The sequence below is a fragment of the Oryctolagus cuniculus genome, chromosome 1, assembly GCF_051225735.1.
Source record: "Oryctolagus cuniculus isolate XC-2025 breed Fujian yellow rabbit chromosome 1, ASM5122573v1, whole genome shotgun sequence".
Lineage (NCBI taxonomy): Eukaryota > Metazoa > Chordata > Mammalia > Lagomorpha > Leporidae > Oryctolagus > Oryctolagus cuniculus.
In genome coordinates, this window is record NC_142867.1 from 115411558 (window position 1) to 115424000 (window position 12443).

Genomic DNA, 12443 nt, shown 5'->3' on the forward strand with positions numbered 1-12443 from the left:
ATTCTGTCCCGGTTGCCCCTCTTCCATTCCAGCTCTCTGCTATGGCCAGGGAGTGCAGTGGAGGATGGCCCAAGTCCTTGGGCCCTGCACCCCATGGGAGACCAGGAGAAGCACCTGGCTCCTGCCATTGGATCAGCGCGGTGCACTGGCCGCAGCGCTTCGGCCACGGCGGCCATTGGAGGGTGAACCAACGGCAAAGGAAGACCTTTCTCTCTGTCTCTCTCTCTCACTGTCCACTCTGCCTGTCAAAAAAATAAAAATAAATGTAAGAGACTGTATCTGAGGAAAGCATAAGCCCCTGGAGATCGTATAAATCGACATCCCTTTCTGCCTGTCAGCCGCTGTTTTGGGGAATGAAGGGAACACACAAGCCTTTCGTGGCAAATGTCTGGCATTCGCATTGTAAACTCACTGAACGAAGGGAATTAGGCTTCCAAACACTGTGTCAGACAGCATCTCCCCTGTGAAGGCACCGCCTCGGTTTCACATCACATAGTCTTAATAGAAGTGAGGTACTAGAATTTTACATTGCAATTACTCACATGTCCTCTTTAGATAATTTGTTTTCGTTTAGCTCAGAGATTGTCCTTGAATCAAGACTGGTAATAATAAGGATCGGAGACAGCTATGTGGGTATTTTGCAGCCTCAAATCTGTTTTAAAGAAAAAAAGAGGGGGGAGGGGACTTTGGAATCATCCAAATTATATAATTGCTGTAAATAAAATTCACTGGATAGCTATCCAGCCCCTTCTCTTTATTGTTTCTGTCAGTCTTTGGCCTTCAGTTTGTAGACCATCCTTTTTCTATTAAAATGTTAAATTTCTTCAGCAGAGTGACTATCTGCATTAAATGAAGTTTTCTGGGTTTCAAATAACCTCCAGAAAACATTTCAGTATACTTGTGGAACCATTTTATTTAATACTTGCAAGAGTGAATTTTTAATCTTTTGGATGTATTTCATTTTATTTACTTAAAAGCCATTGATAAGAAGATTAAGATGAGCATAGAATTCAGAAATCCTTGGAAACCATTGTCAGCTTTATAGTTCTTTAAAGAAGCGTTAAAAACTTTACACTTAAACAAAAATTGAATTTGCTGCTCATATGCATAAAAGATTTAATGGCATATAAATTGGGAATAATTGTTCTGTTTAAAAGGATTAAATTAAACCTAAATCAATAATGACATGTGCAGTTTCAATTTAACTGCCTACTTAAAATAAAGTGGCAAATAAATAACAGCTAAATGATTAATAGCAATGCTTTTATTCACCTCCTCAACAGGCAAAATGGCCAGTTACTGCATATTTTATTGTGAGTGCACAGGATGTTAATTGTACTAGAAACATGCTCTAATTTTAGTAATTTTTTGATTGAATACAATACTGAATGTGAGGCTCTTCATTACATGGAGATTTGATTTTATTTTGTTTGAAGTTATCACAGTAAGTACTCAAATAGGGTCCATTAAAGCCAGCAAATATCATGGCCTATGCATGTGAGATAACTCCCACCCCTTCCCTCAGCGCTTGGGTCTCTAACCTAGGATCTGAAGAGGAGCCCCCGGCATCTGTTGTCTGAATGGCAACAAAAGAGTTGTGTGCTCATTGTCTGTGTAACCTTTCTATCAAACAGGGTGGGGGAAGAGGTGCATGTTGTGTGCACAAATGATTACTTATGAAAGGACACTTCAGGCTCGTTTTGTCCCGGTGTGTTGACCTGGACCATAGAACACAATGGAGCTTCTTAGCACACAAGCCCAGAACAATGGGATTCTCTAATATCATGTTCTATCCCAACCATTAGGTTTGTTTCTGTGAAGTGTTCCAGCTTTCCATGCTCATGATTTTGCAAAGCACAACCTCCCATTTGTTTCAGCATAGGTTGTTGCATTCAGCAAGGGGATGTTATAGACAGGCGTTGCAGGTGTAAATGGTACAGTTTCACGAAAGCTCTTATGAGAGCCACAGTTTCAGACTCTACCCTCCTCTGGATGCATTCTGGGAGTTTCTCTCCAAACAGTTGGTTCAAAAACATGTTTCCCAGCCTCAGCAACTTGTTTTCTCTGGTTTGTTTCTGGCTTGTCCAGGTTACATTTAAACATCAATCTTTGCTGTCGTATATGATATTTCTTCTACAGTCATCTAAGAGTGGAAATTTGTCACGGTTAGAAATTTCAGCTTTTTTATAGGTCTAAAATAATTTCATTCTCCCAGTTTTATCTTCCTCATTATCTTTCAGCAGATGTTAAAAATAAGTCTATCATGTGGAAGCACTGACATTTCTTAATCCTGTTTCCTAAATTGTTGTTCAGATGTAATCCACAGTGTTAATTCTTCACTACCACTCAGTGCATCCCAAGATAATGTTGTACCCTGGAAACATTTTTCCAAACGTAAGCCCTGGAGAGAGAAGAATCCCTTTGAGAGCCATCAGCAGGAAGTACGATGCACAACAACACTGTTATGTCATGGGGACCACACGTAACCCTCAGCAAGCCAAGACCAGCCTCCCTAGCTAGCCCTCACTGAATCCTTACTCTGTGCCAGGAGCACGGTTCTGTGCATTTGTATATACTAATTTGCTTAATCCTCTCAACACTGAGAGGAAGGTACTGCTGTCACCCTTGTTTTACTTATAGGGAGGCTGATGCACAGTAGGTAAACTATTTGCCTACATTCACATAGGAATGGCTGGTATCAGGAACCAAATTCAGAAACATGGTGACCAGCTGGAGTGCACCAATTCGCTTAGTGTCACAGCAGACGTTGAAGTCAGGGAATCCACTCCCCTCTGTCACTGAAGATCACCGATAAAAAAGTAATCCTGGCATTGCTCAGTTAGTGATTCTTTTATGAGTCTATCACAGGCTTAGAGAAAAATGGAGTTGGAGTGGACTTTGACATATCATCTAACAACTGGATCTAGAAATAAAAGGGTAACATACTTCCAGTGATAAGCAAGGTTGGGTCCTCCTTTCTGAGTACCCATAGCATCCTATATTTCTTTGTTTCTTTATGCACCTAATTAATCAGTACAGTTGCTACCTAAAGCCTGTCCTCCCCACTGGAGGGCAAGATCTATCAGTCTGCTTCTGTTTTGCTCCGTGCTTTGTCCTCTGTGCCTGATAGTCTGCCTGTACCTAGGGAGGTACTCAGTACATCATCTGCCGACTGACTGACAGATCAGTAACTCACATAGGGCAGAGTCTGCAACACACTTGCTTGATTACCACCTGTCGGAGTGACACAATACAACTCACTGGATGGGAGTCGGGTTCCAGAGCTGACTGCCAGGGCCTCTCTTCTGGCTCCTGCACTTGTAAGCTCTGTGACCTTGGGAGACTTACTTAAGCCCCAAAACCCTCAGCTCTCTCTAGTACTAAATGAGGATAATAGTCCTTCCCTCAGAGTTACTGTAAGGATCAATCTGAAGAGTCACTGCAAGCATCCCTTGGATCAGCATACAATACATAATGCACACGAGATCCCTGGTGTTGTCACCTAACAAAGGTGGCCAGCCTGCTCCACGCAACACAAAGTAGAGGACCACCTTTCTTTCCAAAAAAGATTTTATTGCTTCTGTTCATAATCTCTCCCAGAAACTCACCACTTCAACTGTCCAGAAGTATTTATTACAGCCTTTGCTCTCTGATTAAACTCTCGGCCCAGATGCCTTCACAGAGTTTACAAAGTCCTTCAAGATCTGACCTCTACTTAACCTTGAACTCTACCTCTCAGGTTTCCCCTGTTTTATCCATACAAAAGCTGATCTTTGGAGGGACTATATTCCCTCCACTCCATTCCTTTTTACATGCCATCCTGCCAACCTGGGATACACCTCCTGCCCATTTTGGCCTTAGGTCTCAACTGTGCCATCAGTTCTACCAGAAGCCTTTCTCCCATCTACCAGGACAAGATTGGATGCCCCACCCAAGTTGTCCTGATAGCTCATGCTTGTTGGCTCATCACTCCAAACTGTTCACAGCTTGCACCCTTGTCTACCCCTAGTAGGCTGCCAATCCAATGCTGTACCGTTTGCTACTATGACCCCAAGCATAGTAATTGCTCAGTAATTACTTTATAAATTAGTGAAAAGTGAAAGTTAAATTCAGTTTTTTGCAACAGCATAGCATGGGTGTGGGAAAACATATCCTTTCTTCATTAAACACACTCACTCACACACACACACACACACAGCATTCATTTTTATGAAGATAGTTCGTGAGCTTTCTCTTCCTACTAAACAATCACACTCAAACCTTAGGTTTAACTTAGTACAAGATAAGCCCTAAATTCATTCACTAATTTGGTTCAATGCAAAAAACTTCTGTGTGTTTAGATCCTAATTTAAATCTAAAGCTATATAAGAGTTGACTAGAGTCAACAGTTGTTATTCTATAAGCATTTTCCTTTTTTAAGATTTATTTTTATTTATTTGAAAATCAGGTTTATAGAGAAAGGAGAGAGATCTTCCATCTGCTGGTTTATACCCCTACATGGCCCCAGTGGCCAGGCAGGTCTAGGCAAGGCTGAAGCCAGGAACCTAGAATTCCATCCAGGTTTCTCACTTGCGTGCACGGGCCCAAGGACTTGGGCCATATTCTGCTGCTTTAGCAGGGAGCTGGATCAGAAGTGAAGCAACCAGGCCTCAAACCAGCACACAGATGGGATGGCTGGCTTAACCTGCTACACCACAATGCTGGCCCATAGATGCATTTTTTTGACTTGTGCCTCCACAGTACAGTGTTCTAGGACATACGTGGGGAGCTTATGAAGGCAGAACCCAGGAGCTTACAAAGGCGAGAAGACAAATTTACCATTGGAGAGCTCAGTGAGCACAGTGATAGAGCATTTGTGCAGCCCTGTGAAATAAACACAGTGAATATGAATGATCCGTATTTACAGTTGTGAGAAACTGTCTCGGAGGTGACACAATTTGCAATGGACACATAACTGGTAGAGAGAGACCCTGAATATGGGTCCAGGTCTGTCTGGTTCACGTCTAGATTATGCCCTGCTGGACCACATCATGTCTTGTGTACGTGCTGGTGACTTCAGAGCCAAGTGAAAGGCCAGGCAGAGAGGGCCTGTGTGCTCCTAAGATGGGACAGCCTCCAGGTGAACCCTGCTCATCAGGCCCCAGGACCAGGCCGCCCCTGTAGGGCTCAAGGCGTGGTGAGACCCGTATTCTGACAAGTGCGATCTGTGCCCATCTGGGCACTGCACTGGAGGAGACTGGAGCTTGTCTCATGTTGGCAAAGGAAGAGCAGCCTGTTTTCAAGAAGTTTCTTATCTTAATATGTGAACTAAAAAATTCAAAATGACAATTTAGCAAGGCATGGGAGTTTTGGCTTTTTGCTCTGGTTTTTGCTTTCCATCAAATCAAAGAAATCTAGGTCCACATTAAGAAGAGTAAATTAGCATTAAAGGGGCCATTAGTTTGTTTACCCAGCATAAAATTATGTCCTCTGTAAACGGGAATATCAAATAGCATAAAAAGCCCAGGTGATTTACATTTTCTTTTTGATTAGAGGATTGCATCCACTGTACTCAAGGAAGGAAAATCTCTCCCATTTAGCTTTTGAAGATCAAAGGGGCCATTAAATATGCCATATTACTGGCATTTTTTTCTTTTTTGGTTAAGACTAGGGGGTGCTTTACAAATTGAGATTGTCATGAGGAAAGGGAGGACTTCATTTGGGGTCAGGTGCACTGACTGTGGACTCTTCACTCCCCCCAGGGAGGACCACATGCTTGACTTTCTATTCAAATAGGGCTGCCTTACACTGTGAGCACACCCTGACCTGTCTGCTGGGCTCTCATGCTAACACCATGAACCTTTCAGGGAGACACAGTCTGATTCTGAGGCTTGGGGAGGTTTCTGTAGTTCCCTTGGTAAAATAACAACAACAAAATGCAGTGAAAAGCAAAGTCACTGAAAAGAAAAATGATCTTCTGTGGGTGTTTCATCAGGATAAAACCTGGCTTTCCTTCCCACAGGGGCAGGCAGAGGCAAATGTTATCTAGGTGACAGTCTGGGTTTCCCCTCCTATATATAGACAGATGTGGATATCACCAGCTAGGATGACGATTCTATCTTCACCATCTGAACACTGAGTCACTGTTGCTGTGCCCAGCACCCTTTGAGCTACAGTGGTTCATGACTTAACCTAGTGGCCTTCGTTTCTCGGTCGTTCTGACATTTAGCATTGAACTATCTTCTAATTTTATTTTGGATTTCAGTGAACTTGGATAATTAAGACCTTTTTGCCCTTATGTGTTGTCAGGGGTGGGGGAAGGGATCTAATCTGAGCTGAGCTATGTCTAACATACAGATAGTGAAAGTAAAGAAGGAAGAAAGGTGGAGATTGATTTAGAATAAAATGATCAAGGGACTGTAATGAGTGAACTTGTTTTGATTGAGGACTTGCCATTTCTTTTCTGCTTTGGGCAGCCAACAACCAATGAAAGATAAATATTCAGACCTCCAATATGACCCAAACTGGAATAAGAAACAGGAAAGGCAGCTGTCGGCTCTGGAAGGGCTGTCGGAGTCTGGAGAGAGCTCTCTGGAAAACCTGCCTCTGGATCCACTTCAGCCTTCCAAGGAGACATCGGCGGAGCTCTCAGGGGGGAAAGACAGCCAGCAGAGTCCACAGAGTGCAGCCTCCTTACTTGGGAGTGAATTTTTAAGCACACACTATGAGCACAGCACTCCTTGCAGTGAGCCGTTTTCCGAGCTGAGCGATAGCGACCTGGAGGAGGATTCCAGCAACCTCTCTCAGTATGTGAAGAGTTCAAGTTCACATAATGAGGTTTTCCTGTCGGAATCACGAGGCCGTCGGCGAAAGAAGCCCAAACAATATTTTGTAGAGAAAAATAAGCTGACCTTGGGATTGCCCACTCCTAAAACAGACTCTTATCTTCAGCTTCACAATAAAAAAAGGGGGGAAACTCACCTGCAGCAGGTAAGTAGAGGGTTCCTAACTATCTCTTCTGAAACACTAAATGGGAATTTGCTTTTGTTTGAGATGATTGAATAGCTCTTCCTTTGGGGCGATGGTGTCACTGTAACCACCTGGCATTGTGGAAAAAACGCTTCCATCCTAGGCCCTGTGGGCTGCCCCTTCTTGTAGAATGAGAATTATTCCTCAAATCCTTAACATCAAGAACAAAAGCAATCGATGGTTTGCAGTGCTGTGACTGCTAATTCAATTATTGTATCCGAAATATCTCTATTAGAAGAATTAGAGAATTTTTAAACATTGTGTATCCTGATAGATTTAGGAATGAGTATTTGATTCCCTATGATAATTGCCTTTGTTTCCACCGTAGCATGGTTTTTCAAGACTATTAAGTGCCCCAACACAAGGGAGGTGATGTGATGGACTCACATCAGTAGCTACAGCTCCTGTGCATAAGTGATTCTCCACTCAGATTCTGTGTTCATATAGGGTGATCGTGACAGTGGGAGCGGGGGAGGGGACAGGGTACAGCATGGTGGCAGTGGGGGCAGGGGAGGGGACAGGGTACAGCATGCTCTTTTTTATAAAAAAATTATTCAAATGATTCTATTGTCTTTGCAACAGTCATTGATAATCATTACATCATACTTTGTGGACCTGCTTAAATGATATGATACTGTTAAACCTTGGTCTCTCCATCTATAAAACTAGGGACAGGTGTTGTGGCAGAGCAATGAAGCCTGCATCCCATGTCACAGTGCCTGGTCAGGTCCTGGCTACCACACTTCCAATCCAGCTGCTTACTAATGAACACCCTGGGGGGCAGCAGATAACAACTCCAGTACTTGGGTCCTGCCACCCACATGGGAGACCTGGACTGAGTTCCTGGCTTTGGCCTGGCCCAGCCCCAGCTAGCTCCAACTATTACAGGCAATTGCAGGAGTGAACCAGCAGATGGAAAATATCTTTCTATTCCTTCTCTCTCCCTCTCTCTCTCTCTCTCTGTCTCTCATATTGCCTTTCAAAATAAATAAATAAACCTTAAAAAAATTAGAAAATATTAAATGCCCTCTCTTCCTCATCTGGTTGTTTTGAGTGTAAATTCGATGCCAAATGATTGATCCCACCCTGTTGGAGGCAGTGAATTTGGTTCTGTTCCATGGGAGCACAGAAAGGCCTTATCAGCCCACCTCCTGGTGGATACTTCCACAGACCAGACAGGAGAGGCTGGATCCGCAGAATTCACCACCCTCTTTGGAAAATGGCTTGAAATTCATGACCTACTAACATGGGGCCCTTTTCGGACATGAAGGAGAGATTATTAAATTTAATGTGAATACCCTCAACTCTGCTCTAGATCCTAGCTGGAATTATTTAAAGTACTCTAACCTGTTCTGGCCTCTAAGCATTTCCTGATGGACAACATAGCTGAAATGATGGACACTCATGGATTCTTTGATTCAGACTCTTTATCATGTTATTGGATTGTGTGACACCTTTGCCATTGTAACATTAAAATAAAGGAATGGATGTCATTGATTTAGCTGAATTATCAAAACAAATTCTTCAGCAGCTTTCAACATAATTTACTCAATTTTAGTTTAAAGATTGTCTTATAAAAGCCATGTAAAATTTTTAATTGTTCATTTAAAAATATAAATCCATCTGTCCAATATCTGTGAGAAATATTCACAGCTAGTAATTTCTCACAGTCCAAGACAATAGTTTTCATTACTTTAAAAAATGTTCTTGGGGCCAGTATTGTGGAAAAGTGGGTTAAGCCACCACTTGCAACACCAGCATCCCATATGGGCACCAGTTAGAGTCCTGGTTGCTCCACTTCTGATCAGGCTCCCTGCTAATGCACCTGGGAAAGCAGTGGAAAATGACCTAAGTCCTTGAGCCCTGAACCCACGTGAGAGACCCAGATGGAATTCTGGGCCCCTAGGTTTGGCTTGGCCCAGCTGGGCCATTGCAGGCATTTGGGAGGTGAATCAGCAGATGGAAGAACTCTTCCCTGTCTCTTCCTCACATTCTGTCCCTCTGCCTTTCAAATAAATAAATAAATCTTTAAAAATGTTCTCAAAAGAAGCTGATCTAGAAGGAGAAGCAGATTGTGAGACCAAAAGAGATAGTTATATTTTCAATGATAAGAGAGAAAAATATTTGTTATAAACTCTTTAGTTGCTGATTTCTTGATTGCTGATTTTGTCAATAGTTACAAGTTAATTTTAAACAATTTTTGGGTGAACTGATTGTCAGCGATTCCATAACCTGATTTTCGTTGTGTTACGCCACAGAGAAAACTAAATCATTTTAGCTTTGCTCAGTCCTTAAACTCTTGAATAGTCTTGGAGGGGGCTATTGACATTTTCCACCACTTTCTCCAGGTTCAAATGACTCAGGGTTTACTGCTAATCAATTTCAAAGTTGTTTATTCACCATTTGTCTAGCTTGTATTTCCTTACTCTTATTCCTATTTAAAGGAATTTATTCAAGAGGCAGAGAGTTTCCATCCACTACTTCAATCCTCAAATGCTGGTGACAGTTGGGACTAGGCCAGGGCTGAGCTGGAACTGAAACCAGAAACCAGGAACTCAATCCAGGTGTCCCATGTGAGAAGCAGAAACCCAATCACTTGGGTCATCACTGTCTCCCAGGATCCATACCAGCAGGAAGCTGGAAACAGGAGCCAGAGCTAAGACTTGAACCCAAGCACTCTGATGTCATAACCACCAGGCCAAACAGCTGCTCCATCATGTTTTTTAAGGATGGAAATGAACCTGACCTAATAGCAACATAATGGTATGTGTAATTTGTTTTATTTAATTATAGCCAATAATATAAAATGATGTGTTTCTTTTGAAATACTACTTATAAATGCGTGCAGGTCTTTTCTGCAGATAGAAATATGTTCCCCATGGGCAGGAACTGTAGTCTGTATTTACTTTTAATCTTCACAGTAAGTAGCTTAACACAGTTTTCCTGGGAAGGGCTCAGAGAATATATGGAGACTAAAAAATATATCTCTTCCTTTCCCCCAAACTGTACTGGCTTTAGTGTGACTTCTAGTGTATGTAGGGGAAATGGTGTTTGTGGAGCACTGGTTCAGTCACCTACAAAGCTTATACAACAGTGACTCTTGCTGCACCCAGACCTGCTTAAATCTAAGTAAGAACCTGAGATTCAGTTTTGCTTTTTCTTTAATGCTCTTAGGGTAATTCTAGCCTGAAGCCAGGTTTGAGAACCGTTGTTCCAGATTAGAGGGGTGGTTCTCAGCCGTGGCTTCACATGGGAATCACTGAGGAATTTGAAAAATACCGATACTTGGCTGAACCACTGAAATTCTGATTTCCAGGCTGCATGCTCAGCATGGGGAGTTGTGCACACTCCCCAGGTGGTTTCAATAATGTTAGCCAAGGTAGGGAATCCCTGATTTACAGCAATGGTTTCCAAATTTTAGTGTGCGTCAGGATCTTCTGAAAACTGTTCAAACAGATTGCTGGGCCTGCTGCCCCAAATTCCCTGAGTGTGCGGGGTGGGGATGGGGGTAGGGTTGGAGGACCAAGAATCTGAATTTTCTACATGGTTCCAGGTGATGCCGCTGCTGCTACAGGGCCTATGCATTGAGACTCACTCAGGCCTTGCTTCTCAAACTTTGAAGTGCTTATGAACCAGCTCAGTATCGCGTTGAAGTACAGGTTCTGGTCCCGTAGGTCAGCGGGAGAGTCACAAGCTCTCAGATGCAAGGCTGCTGCTCTACAGATCACACTGTGACAGCAAGGGCTAGAGTCAGGAGTCTGCAGATGTTACCAGAGACCTAGCAGTCTAAATCAGTGGAAGGCAGTACCGAGAGAGCATTAATCTTTTCTACCACTGATAGGCTCATTCAGTTGATTTGTGGTAGGCGGTGAGAAGGTAGGAGCAGCAGATTTGGAGGTTATTGTTTTAAATTAAGCAGCATCCACCTGGAAGCTTTTTACATTGGATATCAGTTTTCCTGGGAATTCTTCGAGAGAGATGACAAATGTCTTCCAAGGAGGACTACTGCAAGGCTAAATGGCACTTATTGTTCATTGAATGCACGAATATTGATTATCATTTCACAACCAAAAAACTCAGGTGTAAGTACATCCTGTTGTTGCAAACACCCAGGCCTGGATGAATCAGGCAGGGTCTTAGGGTAGTACATTGTATCTGGGAAGATTTTTCAAAGTAAGTCTAAGTTTGCAGCATCCCAATAAATTTGTCAATAGATTTTCTTCAAAATGAAGGTTGAAGAGTTGATTATTAAGTTTGAATGAAGAATAGCCAAGAATAATAAAGAAAACTCTGGAAACAAAGAGTAATGAAAGGATCTAGCCCTACTAGATAATACATTATAAAACTTCAATGATTAAATAATGGAGTGATATTTAATGCCTGTGTGACAGAAAAATGGAATATACAGAATAAAAAGCCCAAACATGAAACCAAATTACATATGGGAATATATTATATAATGATGTGATTTGAAAAGGGCAGCATCTGAAATCAGAGAGAAAATGATGGCTAGTCAACAAAACAGCTGGGCAGCCGTCAGAAAAACAGTAAAACTAGATCTATCTCTCATGGATACATCATAAATTTCAAGAGGATCAAAGATTTAATTTTTAAAAATAAACCATAAAAATACTAGGAAAAAATAAGAAATTTGCCTACAATCCTGAAATGTTTCAGAATTCCGAATATATAAACGATTAATCAGAGACTGGATGTTCAGCATAGTGGATGTCTGCATCCCACATGAGAGTGACTAAGTTCAGTTTGTAGCTCTGACTCCTCACTGCATTTCCAGGCCAATGTAGACCCTGGAAGGTAGTAATGGTGGCTCAAGAAATTGGGTTCCCATCACCCATGTGCGAGACTTGATTTGTGTTCCTGACTCCTGGCTCTGACCATGGCCCAGCTGCAGCCGTTGTGAGCATTTTGGGAGTGAACCGGTGGATGGGATAACTCTCTCTCTCTCTCTCTCTCTCTCTGTCTCTCTCTCTCTGTGTGTGTACCTCTCAAATATATTTTAAAATAATTTTTAAATATTTATTTATTTGAAAGGCAGAATTACAGAAAGGGTGAGTATTTATTTATTTGAAAGGCAGAGCCAACAGAGAGGGAGACACAGAGAGAGACAGAGATCTTCCATCCACTGGTTTACTCTCCATGTGGCCACAATGGCCAGGGCTGGGCCATGCCAAAACCAAGAGTCTGGAAGTCCATCCAGTCTCCCATGTGGTGGCAGGGACCCAAGTACTTGAGCCTTCATCCACTACCTTCCCATGTACATTAGCAGGGAGCTTGATCTGAAGTGGAGCAGCCAGAACTCAAATCAGTGCTGTGTATGGGATGCAGCTTAACCTACTGTACGACAGTGCCACAACCTGCCCTCCCCAAAGTTTTTCCTAAAATATTGATGTTTGATTTTATAAATATCAAAAAAT

General features: G+C 42.4%; 1 protein-coding gene across 5 annotated transcripts in view; it reads left to right on the forward strand.

Annotated features, from left to right (window-relative positions):
* Nucleotides 1–12443, forward strand: part of JHY (junctional cadherin complex regulator) — a 70560-nt gene that overhangs the window by 12646 nt on the left and 45471 nt on the right. For 4 of the 5 annotated variants that reach the window (XM_089334900.1, XM_051848511.3, XM_051848520.3 and 1 more), the window contains exon 3: nt 6456–6969. In XM_089334900.1, the coding sequence (XP_089191026.1) occupies nt 6456–6969 (514 nt within the window). Of the gene's footprint in view, nt 1–6455; nt 6970–9502; nt 9772–12443 lie in introns of those variants that run through there. The other variant, XM_089334897.1, reaches the window with a different exon arrangement.